Source organism: Papio anubis, chromosome 19 (genome assembly GCF_008728515.1).
Source record: "Papio anubis isolate 15944 chromosome 19, Panubis1.0, whole genome shotgun sequence".
NCBI classification, from domain to species: Eukaryota; Metazoa; Chordata; class Mammalia; order Primates; family Cercopithecidae; genus Papio; species Papio anubis.
The window spans coordinates 1,127,820-1,146,082 of record NC_044994.1 but is presented as its reverse complement, the minus strand read 5'-3'; the positions used below and the strand labels follow the sequence as shown (position 1 = coordinate 1,146,082).

Genomic DNA, 18,263 nt, shown 5'->3' with positions numbered 1-18,263 from the left:
GAGTGAGACCTTGTTTCTACAAAAAAATTTTAAAAGTTAGCTGAGTGTGGTGGTACATGCCTATAGTCCCAGCTGCTCTGGAGGCTGAGGCCAGAGGATCTGTTGAGCCCAGGAGATCAAGGCTGCAGTGAGCTATGATCACACCACTGCAGTCTAGCCCCAAAGACAGAGTGAGACACTGTCTCTTGAAATTAAGACAATATAATATTCGGCCGGGTGCGGTGGCTCATGCCTGCAATCCCAGCACTTTGGGAGGCCAAGGCAGGTGGATCACAAGGTCAGGAATTCAAGACCAGCCTGGCCAACATGGTGAAACCCCCATCTCTAGTGAAAATACAAAAATTAGCCATGCGTGGTGGCACACACCTGTAGTCCCAGCTACTTGGGAGGCTAAGGCTGGAGAATTGCTTGAATCTGGGATGCAGATTCAAGTGAATCAATATCATGCCACTGCACTCCACCCTGGGTGACAGAGCAAGACTCTGTCTCAAAAACAAAAAAGAAAAGAAAAGAAAGTATAATATTCACTTAACACAGAAGAAAGCAATAGACCTGCAGGTGATTTCTGATCTTAAAAAAAAAAAAAAAAAAAACAAGAAAGCAGTAAGGGAGAAATAAAGCGGGGGAAGAAAAACACGAGGCAAAAGAAAAGTAAGATGGCAAACACAAATCCAGCCATATCAATAATAGCATTAAATGTGAACGGGGCTGGGCGCAGTGGCTCACACCTGTAATCGCAGCACTTTGGGAGGCCGAGGCAGGCGGATCACCTGAGGTCAGGAGTTTGAGACCAGCCTGGCCAACATGGTGAGACCGTGTCCTGAATAAAAATACAAAAATTAGCCAGACATGTTGGTGCAGGCCTGTAATCCCAGCTACTTGGGAGGCTGAGGCAGGAGAATCACTTGAATCTGGGAGCTGGAGGTTGCGTTAATCTGAGTATCAAAATTATTTGAGTATCAAAACTGAGTATCATATATATATAATCTGAGTATCAAAATAATAAAAAAGAAAAAAAGTAAATGGACTTAATCAAATCAAAAAGCTGAAACTGTCAGACTGGATTAAAAAAAGAAAATTCAACTATATGTTGTCTACCGAGCAAGGTACGCTTTATTCCTTTTTTTTTTTTTTTTTTGAGACAGACTTTCACACTGTTTCCCAGACTGGAGTGCAGTGGTGTGATCTCAGCTCACTGCAACCTCCACCTCCCAGGTTCAAGCGATTCTCCTGTCTCAGCCTCCCGAGTAGCTGGGATTACAGGCATGCACCACCACACCCAGCTAATTTTGTATTTTTAGTAGAGACAGAGTTTCTCTATGTTGGTCAGGCTGGTCTCAAACTCCCGTCCTCAGGTGATCCGCCTGCCTTGGCCTCCCAAAGTGCTGGGATTACAGGCATGAGCCACCACGCCAGGCCCCAATTTTTTTATTTTTCATAGAGATGCAGTCTCACTATGTTGACTTGGATGGGCTCAAATTTTTATTCAATAGGTTTATGCTTGACTAATGAAAAATGAAGTTTCTGGGTTTCTGATATTTTTCTATTAACTAAATAGAGAGATGTAAAAATACATATATATACACATATAATATAGAGGGGACTGTCGGTATACATATTGTCAAGAACAACACCTTACAGACATTGTTTTTTAAATTTTACATTTTTAATAGAAAAACAACTTTTATGACAGCTAAATATACAAGGTAAATTTAATTCTTAAAAAGAAAAATTGGCCAGGCATGGTGGCTCCTGCCTGTAATCCCAGCACTTTGGGAGGCCAAGGTGGGTGGATCACCTGAGGTCAGGAGTTTGAGGCCCACCTGACCAACATGCAGAAACCCCATCTCTACTAAAAAAAAAAAAAAATTAGCCAGGTGTGGTGGCAGGTGTCTGTAATCCCAGCTACTTGGGAGGCTGAGACAGGAGAATCAGGAGGCAGAGGTTGCGGTGAGCTGAGATTGCGCTGTTGCACTCCAGCCTGGGCAACAAGAGCCAAACTCTTGTCTCAAAAAAAAAAAAAAAAAAAAGAAAAAGAAAAATTATTAGTAAGAACAGGCCAGGCATCATGGCTCATAACCTGTAATCCCAGCACTTGGGGAGGCTGAGGCGGGCGGATTGCCTGAGCTCAGGAGTTCGCGACCAGCCTGGGCAACAAGGTGAAACCCCATCTCTAACAAACACAAAAAAATTAGCTTGGCGTGGCAGCATGTGCCTGTAGTCCCAGCTACTTGGGAGGCCGAGGCAGGAGAACTGCTTGAACCTGGGAGGCGGAGGTTGCCATGAGCCAAGATTGCGCCACTGCACTCCAGCCTGGGCAACAGAGTGAGACACTGTCTCAAAAAAAAAGAAAAAAGAAAAAAAAATAATAGCAGACTTCTAGTGGTACATGCACTGAAATAACCTTATAAGTCTTTAGAGAAAAATATTAATGCCAGACTCTTGGTGCATAAAAAGCATATTTATTACACAGTTTATACCAAAAGCGCATTTGAAATACACATTACTCTGGTACAATAAGGTGGGAAACTCAGCCGCAATGTTAATTCAGCCTTGATCTTAATATAGTCTGTCTCTTAGTGCATACCTCATAGTTTGTTTCAAAAGTTGAAAATTACAAGCAATTTTCTGTTGATAGCTTTATTTGTAATTTTGGCAAAAGTTTTTTTTTCTTTGAGATAGGGTCTTGCTCTATCACCCAGGCTGGAGTGCAGTGGCACAATCTTTTGGGCTCAAGTGATTCACCCACTTCACCCTCCCAAGTAGCTGGGACCACAGGTGTGCACAATCATGCCATGCTAATTTTTAAAATTTTTTGTAGAAATGGGGTCTTGCTATATTGCCCAGGCTGGTCTTAAACTCCTGAACCCAAGACATTCTCCTGCCTCAGCCTCCCAGAGTACTGGAATTATAGGTGTGAGCCATTATGCTTTAAAAAAAGCTTTAATTATTATTTTGCTAATTTTCTACAGTCATGTCAGTTTCACATGAAACATCTGAGTACCATTTTTGATGAAAATTGTAGAATAGGGATCATAATATTTTCAGACTTTTTAAACAAATTGAATCATAAGTATTTATTATATATAAAAATAAAACAAAGCAGATTTATTTTTTTATAGAGTTGGGGGGTCTCTATGCTCCCAGGCTGGTCTTGAGCTCCTGGCCATCCTCCGGCCTTAGCTTCCAAAAGTGCTGGGATTGTAGGTGTGAGCCACCACACCTGGCCCAAAAAGTAAATTTTAAGACACTTTTAGATTTTAATTTTCGAAAAACAAAATCATTTTATTTGTAGGGGTGAATTAAAGTGATTAAAATAATAACTTGGATAGCCAACTGGTATAGTTACTTTCTTAAGATCAATGGATGAAGCAACTAAATTAAGAACTACACACATCAGAGTGAACGAAGATTCTTTGAAAAAATAAACTTAAAAAAGTAAAAAGAACTATGCACAGAGGTGCTAAATAGGCAGTCAGACCCCTCATATCATGTATTATGCAGCTTCTTGCAAAAAGTTGAATTGCTACTCTTTTTAATGTTTGCTTTTGTTCACTTAAAACTTTTTTTTAATATATAAAATGTTAAAATAAGTTGAGGAATCAGCTTTCACTTTTTTTTTTTTTTTTTTTTTGAGACAGAGTCTTGCTCTGTCACCCAAGCTGGAGTACAGTCATGTGATCTTAGCTCACCAGAACCTCTGTGGGCTCAAGCGATCCTTCCACCTCAGACTCCCGAGTAGCTTGGATTATGGGCGTGTGACACCATGCCTAGCTACTTAAAATTAATTTTTAAAAAACTTTTTTTTTGAGATGGAGTATTGCTCTGTTGCCCAGGCTGGAGTGCAGTGGCGTAATCTTGGCTCATCACCACCTCTGCCTCCTGGGTTCAAGCAATTCTCCTGCCTCAGTCTCCTGAGTAGCTGGACTACAGGCACATGCCACCATGCCCAGCTAATTTTTGTATTTTTAGTAGAGACAGGGTTTTACTACATTGGCCAGGCTGGTCTCGAACCCCTGACCTTGTGATTCACCCACAGCGGCCTCTCAAAGTTCTGGGATTACAGGTGTGAGCCACCATGCCCGGCCCTTCTGTTTTGTTTTTTGTTTTTTTTGAGACACAGTGTTGCCCTGCCTCCCATGCTGGAGTGCAGTGGCACAATCTCACCTCACTGCAACCTCTGCCTCCCAGGTTAAAGTGATTCTCCCGCCTCAGCCTCCTGAGTAGCTGGGATTACAGGTGTGAGCCACCACGCCCCGCCTAATTTTTGTAGTTTTAGTAGAGACAGGGTTTCACCATGTTGCCCAGGCTGGTCATGAACTCCTGACCTCAAGTGATCCGCCCACCTCGGCCTCCCAAAGTGCTAGGATTACAGGCATAAGCCACTGTGCCGAGCCTTAAAAAACTTTGAAAACGTGCTCAATTTTAAAACAAAAATCAGTATGGAGTCACTCACATATGCTTGTTTTCTGTGGTCTCACATAATCTCTCATTTAGTCACATATATGCTGATTTTTTTATCACAATGAAAAGAAAGAAAAAAGGGTTTCAGGCCGGGCGCGGTGGCTCACGCCTGTAATCCCAGCACTTTGGGAGGCCGAGGCGGGTGGATCACGAGGTCAGGAGATCGAGACTATCCTGGCTAACATGGTGAAACCCCGTCTCTACTGAAAATACAAAAAACTAGCCGGGCGTGGTGGCGGGCGCCTGTAGTCTCAGCTACTTGGGAGGCTGAGGCGGGAGAATGGCGTGAACCCGGGAGGCAGAGCTTGCAGTGAGCCGAGATCAGGCCACTGCAAGCCCTCCTGGGGGCACAGAGAGACACCCCCCCCCAAAAAAAAAAAAAAAAAAAAAAGAAAAAAGGGTTTCAGAAGATAGAATCCATGAAGAGGCTAGTAATGAATCCTCTGACCACAGAAAATCAGTGATAGACTGCAAGATCACAATTTATCAGTATCGTAACAAAGAAGTATAATAAATTTTTTCTAAAATACCCAGTTCATTTTTACAGCGAATCACACTGATAAATATTTCTAAATGATTCATGTACTTTCATATGAGGTTATTAATAGTTATGCTTTTCTGGTATTAGTTTTTTCCTATTCTTGCTTCAAGGTCCAACCATAAATTTCTGGACAGTCTCAAATATCCCAAGGGCTAGGAATAAACCACAAAAGTGATAATTCATCAACATTTATTTTTACCAATGCAATAAATAAATCTGTCATGAAGTTAATTTCTCCTAATTTATATAAAATAATCCCATTAACCTGTGAAAAGTAATGATCATATTGATTTTTCTAGGGCTCAAACCCTTAGACAAATATCTCTTTGATTACCTGTTAGTGTAAAGAAAACTGAATGCATTTTATATTAATATTTAAACTACTGGTAACTGTAAACAAAGTAGCATTTATTAAAATAGAATATACACTTAATTTATACTAAATTCCAGGGAGATTTATACAAGTTTTTCAGCCTTAATTTTTAAAGGAACACATGATTTTTTTTTAAACATTACCAGTCAAGTATATACAAAATTGAAACATGCCATTCAAGCCAGATTGTGATTTTAAAATAACAAACCTCTAAATAGCTAAGTAATGTACAATGTGTAAAATTCTAATTACACACAGGTATAATTCTTACATAAATATTGGCCCTATAATACCGAGCGATATTTACAAGCAAACATGATCCAAACAGCACATGCAGATTCAGGGTAAGTAAACACTCGGACACGAACTGCCAGTCGCACTTGGTCTCCACGGCAACAGATTATTTCTTCACAGAAAGGAGATCTATTTAAGAAAAAAAAAAGTATTCAATTAAGAAGTGACCATACACTTTACTTCCTTATTTGCAAGTAAATCAGTATTTCAAATAATTTTTTCAGGCTAGGCACGGTGGCTCATGCCTGTAATCTCAGCACTTTGGGAGGCCGAGACAGGTGGATCACCTGAGGTCAGGAGTTCAAGACCAGCTTGGCCAACATAGTGAAACCCCATCTCTACTAAAAATTACAAAAATTAGCCAGGTATGGTGGCAGGTGTCTATAATCCCAGCTACTTGGGAGGCTGAGGCAGGAGAATCACTTGAATCCGGGAGGCAGAGGTTGCAGTGAGCCAAGATTGTGCCACTGCACTCCAGCCTGGGTGACAGACTGAGACTCCATCTCAAAAATAAATAAATAAAATAATTTTTTCAAATTCTGTCTCTGCTATCAAAGACACTATAATTTTGGTCAAGCTATTCACATTACAGACTATTTCCTTATAGTCCAAACAAAATCAGAGATACCTGAGACTACACCAAAATCACTGGGAAAATCATCCCAGACTATCTAGGGCTACATTTCAGACCAAATGAATCAGAATCTGTGGCAAGGAGGGTAAGTCACTGAAGAAGCTCCCATGTGACTCGGATGTCACTCCTAAAGAACCACCAGATTAGGCTGGGTGCAATGGCTCACACGTGCAATCCCAGCACTTTGGGGGGCGAGGTGGGAAGACTGCTTGAGCCCAGGAGTTCAAGACCAGCCTGGGAAACACAGGAAGACCCCATCTCTACAAAATAAAGATTTTAAAAAAATAGCCACGTATGGTGGCACGTGCCTGTGGTCCCAGTTGCTTGGAAGAGTGAGGTGGAAGGATCACTTGGGCCCAGGAGGTCCAGGCTGCAGTGAGCCATAACTATGCCACTATACTCCAGCGTGGGCAGCAGAGCAAGACCTTGAGTTAAAAAATAAAAAAAAACACAAAATAAAAAAAACCCTGCCAGACTGATCTCTAAGATTCCTAAACTGAAAAAAGGATGCCATAAATTACACCTTACCGAAGACATGTGGCAAATGCACGTCTTGCATTTCTATACACAAAATGTATTGGGAACCCTTTAAATGTGTGACCATCAGGCACAGCCCTTCTTATGGCATCTTGAAATTCTTCATTGCCTGCTGAAATACTTGTTGTACGCTCAAATTCGTAAGAAGCCAAAGCTGGTGATAAAAGGTAGGAGAGCTGGTCTTCCCAAACAGTAGTGAGGCCCAGATCCTATAAGCAATCAAGAGAAAAAGAAAAAGTGAAATACAAAAATATTTTCAAAACCAACTAAATAAAAATGTTGATCATTTTAATGTATACCAAGAAAAGATTTTTAAAAGCTATCATAATATTTTAGTAATAATTATTATAGGGATGCATAGAAATAAAAATCTACAGGTTATCAGATTTTACTTCTTAGAGAAATAACCAAAAAAAACATTCAAAACAATGTCGTTCACGAGGTCCCCAAATCCTGTAGTACTCTAATATCTACTACAAAATACTATATGAAATAGTCTTAATATGGAGGACAGGTATAATTCTGGTATTTTGAGATATTTTACTTAACTTTAAAGAGTTTAGGCCGCGCATGGTGGCTCACGCCTGCAATCCCAGTACTTTGGGAGGCCAAGGTGGGCTGATCACGAGGTCAGGAGATTGAGACCATCCTGGCTAACACAGTGAAACCCTGTCTCTACTAAAAATACAAAACATTAGCCGAGCGTGGTGGCGGGTGCCTGTAGTCCCAGCTACTCAGGAGGCTGAGGCAGGAGAATGGCGTGAAGCCGCGAGGCAGAGCTTGTAGTGAGCCGAGATCATGCCACTATACTCCAGCCTGGGCGACAAAGCGAGACTCTGTCTCAAAAAAAAAAAAAAGAGCTTAGTAAGAATGAATCTGTTTACTAAAGACTGACTCTTCCTACCATAAACTGAACATAAACTGCAGAGGTGAGAAAAGTCAACAAATTAATTCTATATGTAATTAAACAAGTATTTACTGAACATGTACTCTATCAAACTTATATACTATAAGAGATAAAAAGATGAACACATTTTACAGGCCCCTAGGGAGCTTAAAACATATTTCTAATGTTAAAAACACATGATTCCACTTATTTTTTATTTTTTTTAATTTTTGGAGACAGAGTCTTACTCTGTTGCCCAGGCTGGAATGCAATGGCACGATCTTGGCTCGCTGCAACCTCTGCCTCCCAGGTTCAAGTGATTATCCTGCCTCAGCCTCCTGAGTAGTTGGCATTACAGGCACCCACCACCAAGCCCGGCTAATTTTTGCATTTTTAGTAGAGACGGGGTTTCACCATGTTGGCCAGGCTGGTCTCGAACTCCTGACCTCAAGTGATCCACCCACCTTGGCCTCCCAAAGTGCTGGGATTTACAGGCATGAGCCATCGCACCCAGCCCATGATTCCATTTGTAACACCAAATGATATCTATTGATATCTAGACATATGAAGTTAAAAATAATATTGTTACAAATACAAAAAATTCTCAAAATTCTAGATATTTTGATTATCGTAATGGATCTCTGGCATTTCCTCATTTCACATTCAAAGTTTTAACTCGTCACAAATGGTCTCAAAGGTCCATGATTAACAATGCTTCTCCTGTGGCAAAATGTGAACTTTTGCTGATTTACAGGCACCTTAACTTAAATAGTGATCAACACTGGCATCCGTCACAGCTTCGTTTTCTTTTTCTATAAACAATAATTCATTCTTTCTTTTTTTTTTTTGAGACAGGGTCTTACTCTGTCACCCAGGCTGGAGTGCAGTGGCACAATCTCGGCTCACTGCAGCCTCCGCCTCCCCAGCTCCTTTCACCTCAGCCTCCAAGTAGCTGGGACTGCAGGCATGCGCCACGACACCCGGCTAATTTTTGTACTTTTTGTAGAGACAGGGTCTCACCATGTTGCCCAGGCTGGTCTTGAACTCCTGAGCTCAAGCGATCCACCCATCTCAGCCTCCCAAACTGCTGGGATTACAGGCGTGAGACACTGTGCCTGGCCAAAAGTAATTCTTATAAGATACTGCTTTTATTTGTAAGCAGAACCTAAGAAAAGAAAGCTAAAGGCAATACAAGTGATGGAAGGAAAGAAAAAGTAATAAGGGGCATTCATTTCCAGCAATATAATGGACCAGAGGTATCCTGACCAACTCTTGCTGAAACCATATTACAAACGCCAAGTTTTCCAAAATATATATTTAAATGCTTTGATAAGTTGACAAGTGAATAAGAAATATATTAGAAGCCAAAGCTAAGAGTAACTGGGAACCCAGAGAACATGTCTGATAAATCAGTTTGCCTTTGATAGCCTCAAAGAACATAGAAAACAGGGCTCACCCAAGGTGGGGACTGGAACAGGGAACCCTAAAAGGCGAATTAGAACTCAATCTTGTAGGAATTTTGGATTCGAGTCCTTTGTTGGTGATACGTGTTACAAATAACTTTTCCCACCCCACAGCTTCAATCTCTTAATGTGTTCTTTTGATGAACTTAAGTCTTTAAGATATAATCTTTTCCTTTATGACTTAATACTTTTTATATCTTCTTAAAGGCACTTTACAAAGGAAATCTTCATGCTATTTGACAAGAGGCTTGATCTGGCTGGGCACAGTGGCTCACAACTGTAATCCCAGCACTTTGGGAGGCTGAGGCAGGTAGATCACTTCAAGACCAGCCTGGCCAACATGGTGAAACCCTATCTCTACAAAAAATACAAAAATTGGCGGCATGGTAGCACATGTCTATAATCCCAGTCATTCAGGAGGCAGAGACAGGAGAATTGCTTAAACCTGGGAGGTGGAGGTTGCAGTGAACCAAGACCACGCCACTGCGCTCCAGCCTGGGTGGCAGAGCGAGAGACTCCATCTTAAAAATAAAAAATAAAAATAAAAGTAAAAGAGGCTTGATCTCATAAGTAATCAGGGAAATGCAGATTAAAGCCAGACATCTACTTAGTTGAGTATAATATGAAAACAAACAGAAACCAACCTGGGGAGAAAAATGAATATGAAAAAAGTATAACCCAGTATACATATTTTTTCTTTAAAAAATAATAGAGATAGTGTTTCACCATATTCCCCAGGCTGGTCTTGAATTCCTGGGCACAAGCGATCCACCCACCTCAGCCTCCCAAAGTGCTGGGATTATAGGCGTGAGCCATCAAGCCCAGCCTAACCCAGGATTTTTAAAGGGGCAAATATGTGAATAAGCATTTCACAAAGAGGAAATCCAAATAGTGGTATTCAGCAAAAATCTTGACTCTAAGGGATGTGAACAAGTTCACCATTCTTCATTTCTAAGAGGAAGTAATTCATTCTATAAGTATTAATTAATTTGGAGATTTTTGAGTCTCAGAACTTAAACTCTCACAACTTTCAAAATTATAAGGTTCATAATAGTAGGGACTATAGTTGTTTTGTTCAGGTCTAGAATAGTGACTGGCACTATCACACACACCAAAAAATAGTTAAATACAATAATACACAAAAGAAGTAGGAAACTACAACTGTTTCAGTGTGAATTACCTTCCTGTGTTCTGATACTAGGAGCCTCAGCTGCATTTCAATTTCATTACTTGTTACTGATGCGTCAATTGTGGACGCACACAGAGGTGGAAAGGGAGGAAGGGATGTTGTAGCTCCAGGAGCACACACAGATTTAATTGCTTCCTCACTCATGGGTTTCCATTTGGATTCATCATTCAAATCAAATACACAGGTTTCTACTGCATCAGAGGGTTGACAATTTCCCAGGAACATCTGATGGTTGAAAACACAACCAATTGTTCGATATGGGTACAGTGGTTTGGGCTGTTCAGCAACTGGAGGTTCATCAGGATTGGTAGGTTTATGGATGTACCTAAAAAAATTAAATAATTTTACATATGAGAACTTAAAAATTAAGAAGGCAGCATCTTACTGAGAAAATTATTCTAACACTTAAGGCCATAACTACTTTTCAGAACTAGAGTTTAATACTTGTTTTTCTTTATTTCCACAATTTGATTACTTTGTATTAATTGTATGGTACATCTTACAATACTGAAACCAACTCTAAACAACAGAATACATTCTATGTATACTGTTAAGATCAAAGGCCGGGTGCAGTAATACCAGCACTTTGGTAGGCCAAGGCAGGTAGATCACTTGAGGTCAAGAGTTCGAGACCAGCCTGACCAACATAGTGAAACCCTGTCTCTACTAAAAACACAAAAATTAGCTGGGCGTGGGAGTGCGTGCCTGTAGTCCCAGCTACTTGGGAGGCTGAGCAACAAGAGTGAAACTCCGTCTCCAAGAAAAATAAAAACTAAAAAAAGTTTGCCTCAGATAACATAATTAAAATAATCTGGTTATGCATTTTTAGGCACAACTAACCAAAACATCACTGGGCATGATTATCAACCAGGGAGAAAAAGGACTCAGGGAAATGAAGAGGGCCCATGGCCGGGCCTCTAGAACACATACATTTGAAGACAAGATGAAGGAAAAACTGCGAACAGCAAGAGAGGAATAACGAATATTGAAAGACAATTATAAGAAATAAGCTAAGGAAAGAGAATATTCCAGGAAGAGAAGTGAGACAGCCAGGTGGAAAGGGGTCCCCAGAGAAACTCCAACCAGCCTGTGCACTGGGAGGAGCGCACACTGGGGTGGAGCCACACAAGTTCAGCAATTTGCAGTGGGGAGGAGCCTGGCCCCTCCTCTTCCTGAGTGGACCCTGGAAGTGAATCTGCGAGGCGGGAAGCACACTAGCAGGCACTCTGGCTTGGTGGAGGGTCCCTGTTTCCCAGTTTTCTTCCTTTTTGTCCAATAAATTCCATTTTTCTCCCCCTTCAAATTGCCTACGAGCCTAATTTTTCGTGGCCGTGTGACAAAGACCCAGCTCTTAGCTGAACTAAGGAGGAAGTCCTACAACAGAGGTACTCAGCTCTTTCAAAATCTGATGACAGGCTAAAGTACTTCAAAAAATGTGTCCAGTGGATTGCCAACATGGAGATGGTAACCACATCAAATTTTAAAAAGAAATAATGATTTACAACTTGAACTTATTTTCAGGCTTAGGGATGATCATCAGAAAAAAACATATGCCGGCCAGGCGTGGTGGCTCAGCACTTTGGGAGGCCGTGGCGGACAGGCTGCTTGAGCCCAGGAATTAAAGACCAGCCCAGACAACACAGCAAAACCTCATCCCTCCAAAAAAATTAGCTAGGCATGGCTGTGCACACCTGCAGTCCCAGCTACCCAAGAGGCTGAGGTAGGAGGACCACCGGAACCCAGGAAGGGGATGCTGCAGTGGGCTGTGACTGTGCCACTACACTCCAGCCTGGGCAACAGAGTGAGACACTGCCAAAAAAAAAAAAAAAAAAGAGAAAACTGAAAAAAAAAAAGATGCTAATCATACACAACTAGTAAATATAATTTACTGTTTACCAACATCATGTTGGTAAAGAATATTTGAGGTAAAAGTTTTCTTAGAGTTCATTTACTTAGCTGCCATAATTGAAGTACTTTTTTACATAATCACTAAAAAGGCTCTAACTAAAATCATCAACACACACCTTCAAGTACCATCAATATGGACAAAAAACCCTTATAATTTAAAATACTTAAAACTTAAGCTGGGCACGGTGGCTCATGCCTGTAATCCCAGCACTTTGGGGGACTGAGGTGGGTGGATCACCTGAGGTCAGGAGTTTGAGACCAGCCTGGCCAACATGGTGAAAACTTGTCTCTACTAAAATTATAAAAATCAGCCAGGTGCAGTGGCGTGCACCTGTAATCCCAGCTACTGGGAGGCTGAGCCAGGAGAATCGGCTTGAACCTGGGAGGCGGAGGTTGCAGTGAGCTGAGATTGTGCCAGTGCACTCCAGCCTGGGCAACAGAGCAAGACTCTGTCTCAAAAAAAAAAAAAACTTATAACTTCATTTTAATATCCTTATACACTGAGTAGACTAACCTGTGTCCTGTTAAACTCTCCCAAAAAGTGATGGTCCCATCAGTTCCACAAGTCATAACCCATGCATGAGGTACTCCTTTTGCCTTGGTCCCAACACAAACAAAGGCTTCTAATCCATATCCAAGAAGAAGGCTGCACAGAAGGTTAGCGTGATCTTCACAGTCACCCTGGAAGATAAGACAAATTAAAATGAAGTATTCATTCTTCCATATTGTTTCCTCATTACTTACTTAAATACAAAGTTATAATAAAAATTTATTGGCCGGGCACAGTGGCTCACGCCTGTAATCCCAACACTTTGGGAAGCTGAGGCGGGTGGATCACTTGACGTCAGGAGTTGGAGACCAGCTTGGCCAACATAGGGAAACCCTGTCTCTACTAAAAACACAAAAATTAGCTGGGCGTGGTGGTGCACACCCATAGTCCCAGCTACTCGGGAGGCAAGGCAAGAGAATCACCGGAACCCGGGAGGCAGAGGTTGCAGTGAGCTGCAATCGTGCCACTGCATTCCAGCCTGGGCAACAAAGTGAGACTCTGTTTCCAAAAAAAAAAAAAAAGTTTTATAAAGAACTCACACAACATAGAAAGAAAAGTAGAATTTTTTTGTTTTTGTTTTTGAGACAGCCTTTTGCCTCTCCTGTCACCCAGGCTGGTGACATGATTCACAGCAGCCTTGACCTCCCAAGCTTAAGTGATTTTCCTGTCTCAGCCTCCCAAGTAGCTGGAACTAAAGGTGTGCACTGCCACACCTAGCTAATTTTTTGTATAAACGGGGGTCTTACTGTGTTACCCAGGCTGCTCTTGAACTCCTGGGCTCAAGTGATCCTCCTGCCTCAGCCTCCCAAAGTGTTGGGATTATAGGCATGAGCTCCTGTTCCCAGCCTGGAATATTTTAATAGATTAATAGCTGAAGGACATGAACAAACAAGCAAACAAGTCATACAGCAAGAAATGCAAATAAATGAAAAGCACTCAACCAATGACTGATAGTATCTATATGTGATAATTTCAAGAAAATATATATACATAGGAAAAATGACTGGCAAGAACAACAACAAAATGCCAACAATGGTTACTACTGGGGAGGTTATATATAATTTTCCACTCTATTTTCCAGATTTTCTTTGAGGTGGTTATATTACTTTCAATTTTAAAAGTTATAAAGACCTATAAAAAACCGGAAAATATTAGCTGGGCATGGTGGTGTGTGCCTGTAATCCCAGCTACTCGGGAGGCTGAGGCAGGAGAATCACTTGAACCCGGGAGGCGGAGCTTGCAGTAAGCTGAGATCGTGCCACTGCACTCCAGCCTGGGCAACAGAGTGAGACTCTGTCTCAAAAAAAAAAAAAAAAAAAGAAAAGAAAAGAAAAGAAAATATCTGATACTGTGTTCTGTGAAAAAAATTACTAAGATATTAAACAGTATGGCTACAATTTTGTATTTAAGTGTACAAAAACTACAGGCAAAAGCAAAAATAACTATTTGAGTTGCGTTTCAGAAAAGAACTTTCTTTTTTTTTTTCCTCTCGAGATAGGGTCTAGTTCTGTCACCCAGGCTGGAGTGCAGTAGGGGTGATCTCAGCTCACTGCTGCCTTGACATCCTCAGCTCACCGCAGCCTTGACATCCCTAGCTCAAGCGATTCCCCCGCTTCAGTCTCCTGAATAGCTGGGACCACAGGCGCTCATCACCAGGCCCAGCAATTTTTTGTGTTTTTGTAGAGACGGGGTTTCTTTCGCCAAGTTGCCCTGGCTGGTCTCGAATTCCTGGGCTCAAGCAATCTGCTTGCCTCAGCCTCCCAAAGTGCTGAGACTACAGGCATGAGCCACCTTACCTGGCAAAGAAATTTCTTTCTCCAAAAAATTTGCATTGGTGGTGCTACAGTTTTTTTAAAAAAATTAACTGTAAGAAAACAAACAGCATTTTATAATTCTTAAAGTGACTTTACAAAAATGTAATAACCAATCTTTTATTTTTTAATTTACTTTTTTTTTTTTTTTTTTTTTTTTTTTTTAGAGACGGAGTCTCGCTCTGTCGCCCAGGCTGGAGTGCAGTGGCCGGATCTCAGCTCACTGCAAGCTCCGCCTCCCGGGTTCATGCCATTCTCCTGCCTCAGCCTCCCGAGTAGCTGGGACTACAGGCGCCCACCACCTCGCCCGGCTAGTTTTTTGTATTTTATAGTAGAGACGGGGTTTCACCGGGTTAGCCAGGATGGTCTCGATCTCATGACCTAGTGATCCGCCCGTCTCGGCCTCCCAAAGTGCTGGGATTACAGGCTTGAGCCACCGCGCCCAGCCACTTTTTTTTTTTTTTGAGATGGAGTCTCGCTCTGTCACCCAGGCTGGAATGCAGTGGCATGACCTTGGCTCACTACAACCTCCTCCTCCCAGGTTCCAACGATTCTCCTGCCTCAGTCTCCAGAGTCGCTAGGACTACAGGTGTGCACTACCACACCCAGCTAATTTTTGTATTTTTAGTAGAGACGGGGTTTCACCATTTTGGCCAGGTTGGTCTCGAACTCCTGACCTCAAGTGATCTGCCCACCTTGGCCTCCCAAAGTGCTGGCATTATAGGCATGAGCCACTGCATGTGGCCAATCAACCTTTTAGACCCAATTATTTCTGAGATTTTGTCCTAAAGAAAATTCAAAAGTAAAATAATAATATCTGCAAAGATAGTCAATGTAAAAGTTCATTCACGATAACATCGAAAAATTAAAAATGAGCTTAACTTTATGGCCAGGTGTGCCGGCTTTTGCCTGTAATCCCAGCACTTTGGGAGGCTGAGGCGGGCAGATCACTTGAGGCAAGGAGTTCGAGACCAGCCTGGCCAAGAAACCCCATCTCTACTGAAAATACCAAAAAAATTTAAAAAAAGGTCAGGCATGGTGGCTCCATGCCTGTAGTCCCAGCTACTCAGGAGGCTGAAGTAGGAGAATTGCTTGAGGCCAGGAGGCAGAGGTTGCAGTGAGCCGAGATCATACCACTGCACTACAGCCTGGGTGACAGAGCGAGACCCCGTCCCAAACAAAACAAAAGAAAACAAACAACAACAACAAAACCACTGAATAAAAAAAACGACCCTAACTTGGCAGTTAGGGAACTTAACAATAGGGAAACAGTTAAGTATATTTTGTATATTGACTCAATAAAACTTAAACACTCATTAAAAAAATGGAAATCAGCACTTCAGGAGGCCAAGGCGGGCAGATCACCTAAGACCAGGGTTTGAGACCAGCCTGGCCAACACAGTGAAACCCCATCTCTACTAAAAATACAAAAATGAGCTGGGGGTGGTGGCATGCACCTGTAATCCGAGCTACTAGCAAGGCTGAGGCAGGATAATCGCTTGAACCCAGGAGATGGAGGTTGCAGTGGGCCAAGATTGTGCCATTGCACTCCAGCCTGGGCGACAAGAGCAAAACTCCGTCTCATTTAAAAAAAAAAAAAAAAAAGGAAATCAGAAAGATTGTAGCAACACATAGAAAAATGTTCATAGCATAATGCTTAATTATAAAGCAAGATACAAAAATTTATTTACATTAATTATAATTATGGAATAAATGATACATATACGGGAGAAAAAATATTAAAAATGATAAACTGGGAATAGAATTATGGGTAAAGTTTCACCATTACTGTTAATGCTGTTGTTATATACATATACATACACACACATATATGTGTATATACATATTTTAACTTGCTCTGTCGCCCCGTCTGGAGTGTAGTGGTGTGATCTCGGCTCACTGCAACGTCCACCTCCCAGGTTCAAGCAATTCTCCTGCCTCAGCCTCCCGAGTAGCTGGGATTACAGGTGCATGCCCCCACGCCCGGCTAATTTTTTGTATTTTTAGTAGAGACAGGGTTTCACTGTATTAGCCAGGATGGTCTTGATCACCTGACCTCATGATCCGCCCGCCTCAGCCTCCCAAAGTGCTGGGATTACAGGCGTGAGCCACCACACCCAGCGTAAAGATAGTTTTACTTGTTTGTTATCATACTATCAACATTTTTAGAATACAGATTAGGAAATATCCCATAATCTATAAAATTAGTTTACTGAAATCAAGTCATTCAAAAAGTGTAATTAAATATACATTTGTATGTAAAACTAAACAAAATAGCATGCCATTCAAGATTTCTTTTCTATATTCATTTTGTACTGCCATTTTATCTTTTTGTTTTTTTTTTTTTTTTTTTTTGAGATAGTTTCGCTCTTATTGCCCGGCTGGAATGCAATGGCGCAATCTCAGTTCACAGCAAACTCTGCCTGCCAGTTTCAAGCAATTCTCCTGCCTCAGCCTCCTGAGTAGCTAGGATTACAGGCATGTGCTACCACGCCCAGCTAATTTTGTATTTTTAGTGGCGACAAGATTTCTCCACATTGGTCAAGCTGGTCTCAATCACCTCAGGTGATCCGCCCACCTAGGCCTCCCAAAGTGCTAGGATTACAGGCATGAGCCACCGCACCTGGCCCCATTTTCTCTTTTTTAAAGATGTATTATCTGAGCAAATTTCAACACATCAATAGTACCAGAAAGCCATGGTCTGGTCCTGGGGCTGTCTCTAATTCATTCTGTAAGTTGATTTCTGACACTTTAGTACTTGTAGGTCCCTACATCACAGAAATCACAGTAAGTTAAATAAGAAACCACATGAGAAAATAAAGATACTGAGTTTTTTGTGTATTGATATTTAAATGTTATGAAAAACAGAACAAGGTTCTGACGTGGTCAAGTTGATAGCACAGCTGTCTCACGGTACCCAAAGGGGTTAGTTCCAGGACCCTTGCAAAAGAAAATCCATGGATACTCAAGGCTTATATAAAATGGTATATAGTATTTTTTTTTTTTTTGAGATGGAGTCTTGCTGTGTCCTCAGGCTGGAGTGCAATGGCGCAATCTTGGCTCACTGCAACCTCCACCTCCCAGGTCTAGGCGATTCTCCTGCCTCAGCCTCCTGAGTAGCTGGGATTACAGGCACGTGACACCACACCCAGATAATTTTTTGTATTTTAGTAGAGATAGGGTTTCACCATGTTGCCCAGACTGGTCTTGAACTCCTGACCTCAGGTGATCCACCCGCCTCAGCCTCCCAAAATGCTGGGATACGGGCATGAGCCACTGCGCCCAGCCAAAATGGTATTTTACATATAACCTAAGCACATCCTCCTATGTACTTTAAATCACCTCTAAATTACTTAAAAATCTCAATACAATGTAAATGCTACATAAACAGTTGTTATACTCCATTGTTTTATATTTGTACTATTATTTATTATTGTGTTATTTTTCACTTTTATAAATATTTTTGCTCTGCAGTTGGTTGAATCTACAGATACAGAACCTGTGGGTACAGAGGGTTGACTATATGTACATTTTCCTAAGGCATTATTTTACAAATGGATTACAAATTCAGAGCAACTATGATATACTGCTACTTAATTCTATTATGTGTGTA

General features: G+C 41.4%; 2 protein-coding genes across 5 annotated transcripts in view; one reads left to right on the top strand and one right to left on the bottom strand.

Annotated features, from left to right (window-relative positions):
* The window catches only part of PSMG2 (proteasome assembly chaperone 2), a 66,778-nt gene that overhangs the window by 9,344 nt on the left and 39,171 nt on the right, over positions 1 to 18,263 (top strand). The gene's annotated exons all lie outside the window — the stretch shown is intronic.
* Positions 1 to 18,263, bottom strand: part of CEP76 (centrosomal protein 76) — a 39,508-nt gene that overhangs the window by 5,276 nt on the left and 15,969 nt on the right. For 3 of the 4 annotated variants that reach the window (XM_009192333.4, XM_021929922.2, XM_021929921.2), the window contains exons 9-12: positions 12,804 to 12,970; positions 10,373 to 10,706; positions 6,835 to 7,052; positions 5,181 to 5,801 (exon numbers count right to left, since the gene is read on the bottom strand). In XM_009192333.4, the coding sequence (XP_009190597.2) occupies positions 5,663 to 5,801; positions 6,835 to 7,052; positions 10,373 to 10,706; positions 12,804 to 12,970 (858 nt within the window). In that variant the 3' untranslated portion in view covers positions 5,181 to 5,662. Of the gene's footprint in view, positions 1 to 5,180; positions 5,802 to 6,834; positions 7,053 to 10,372; positions 10,707 to 12,803; positions 12,971 to 18,263 lie in introns of those variants that run through there. The other variant, XM_021929920.2, reaches the window with a different exon arrangement.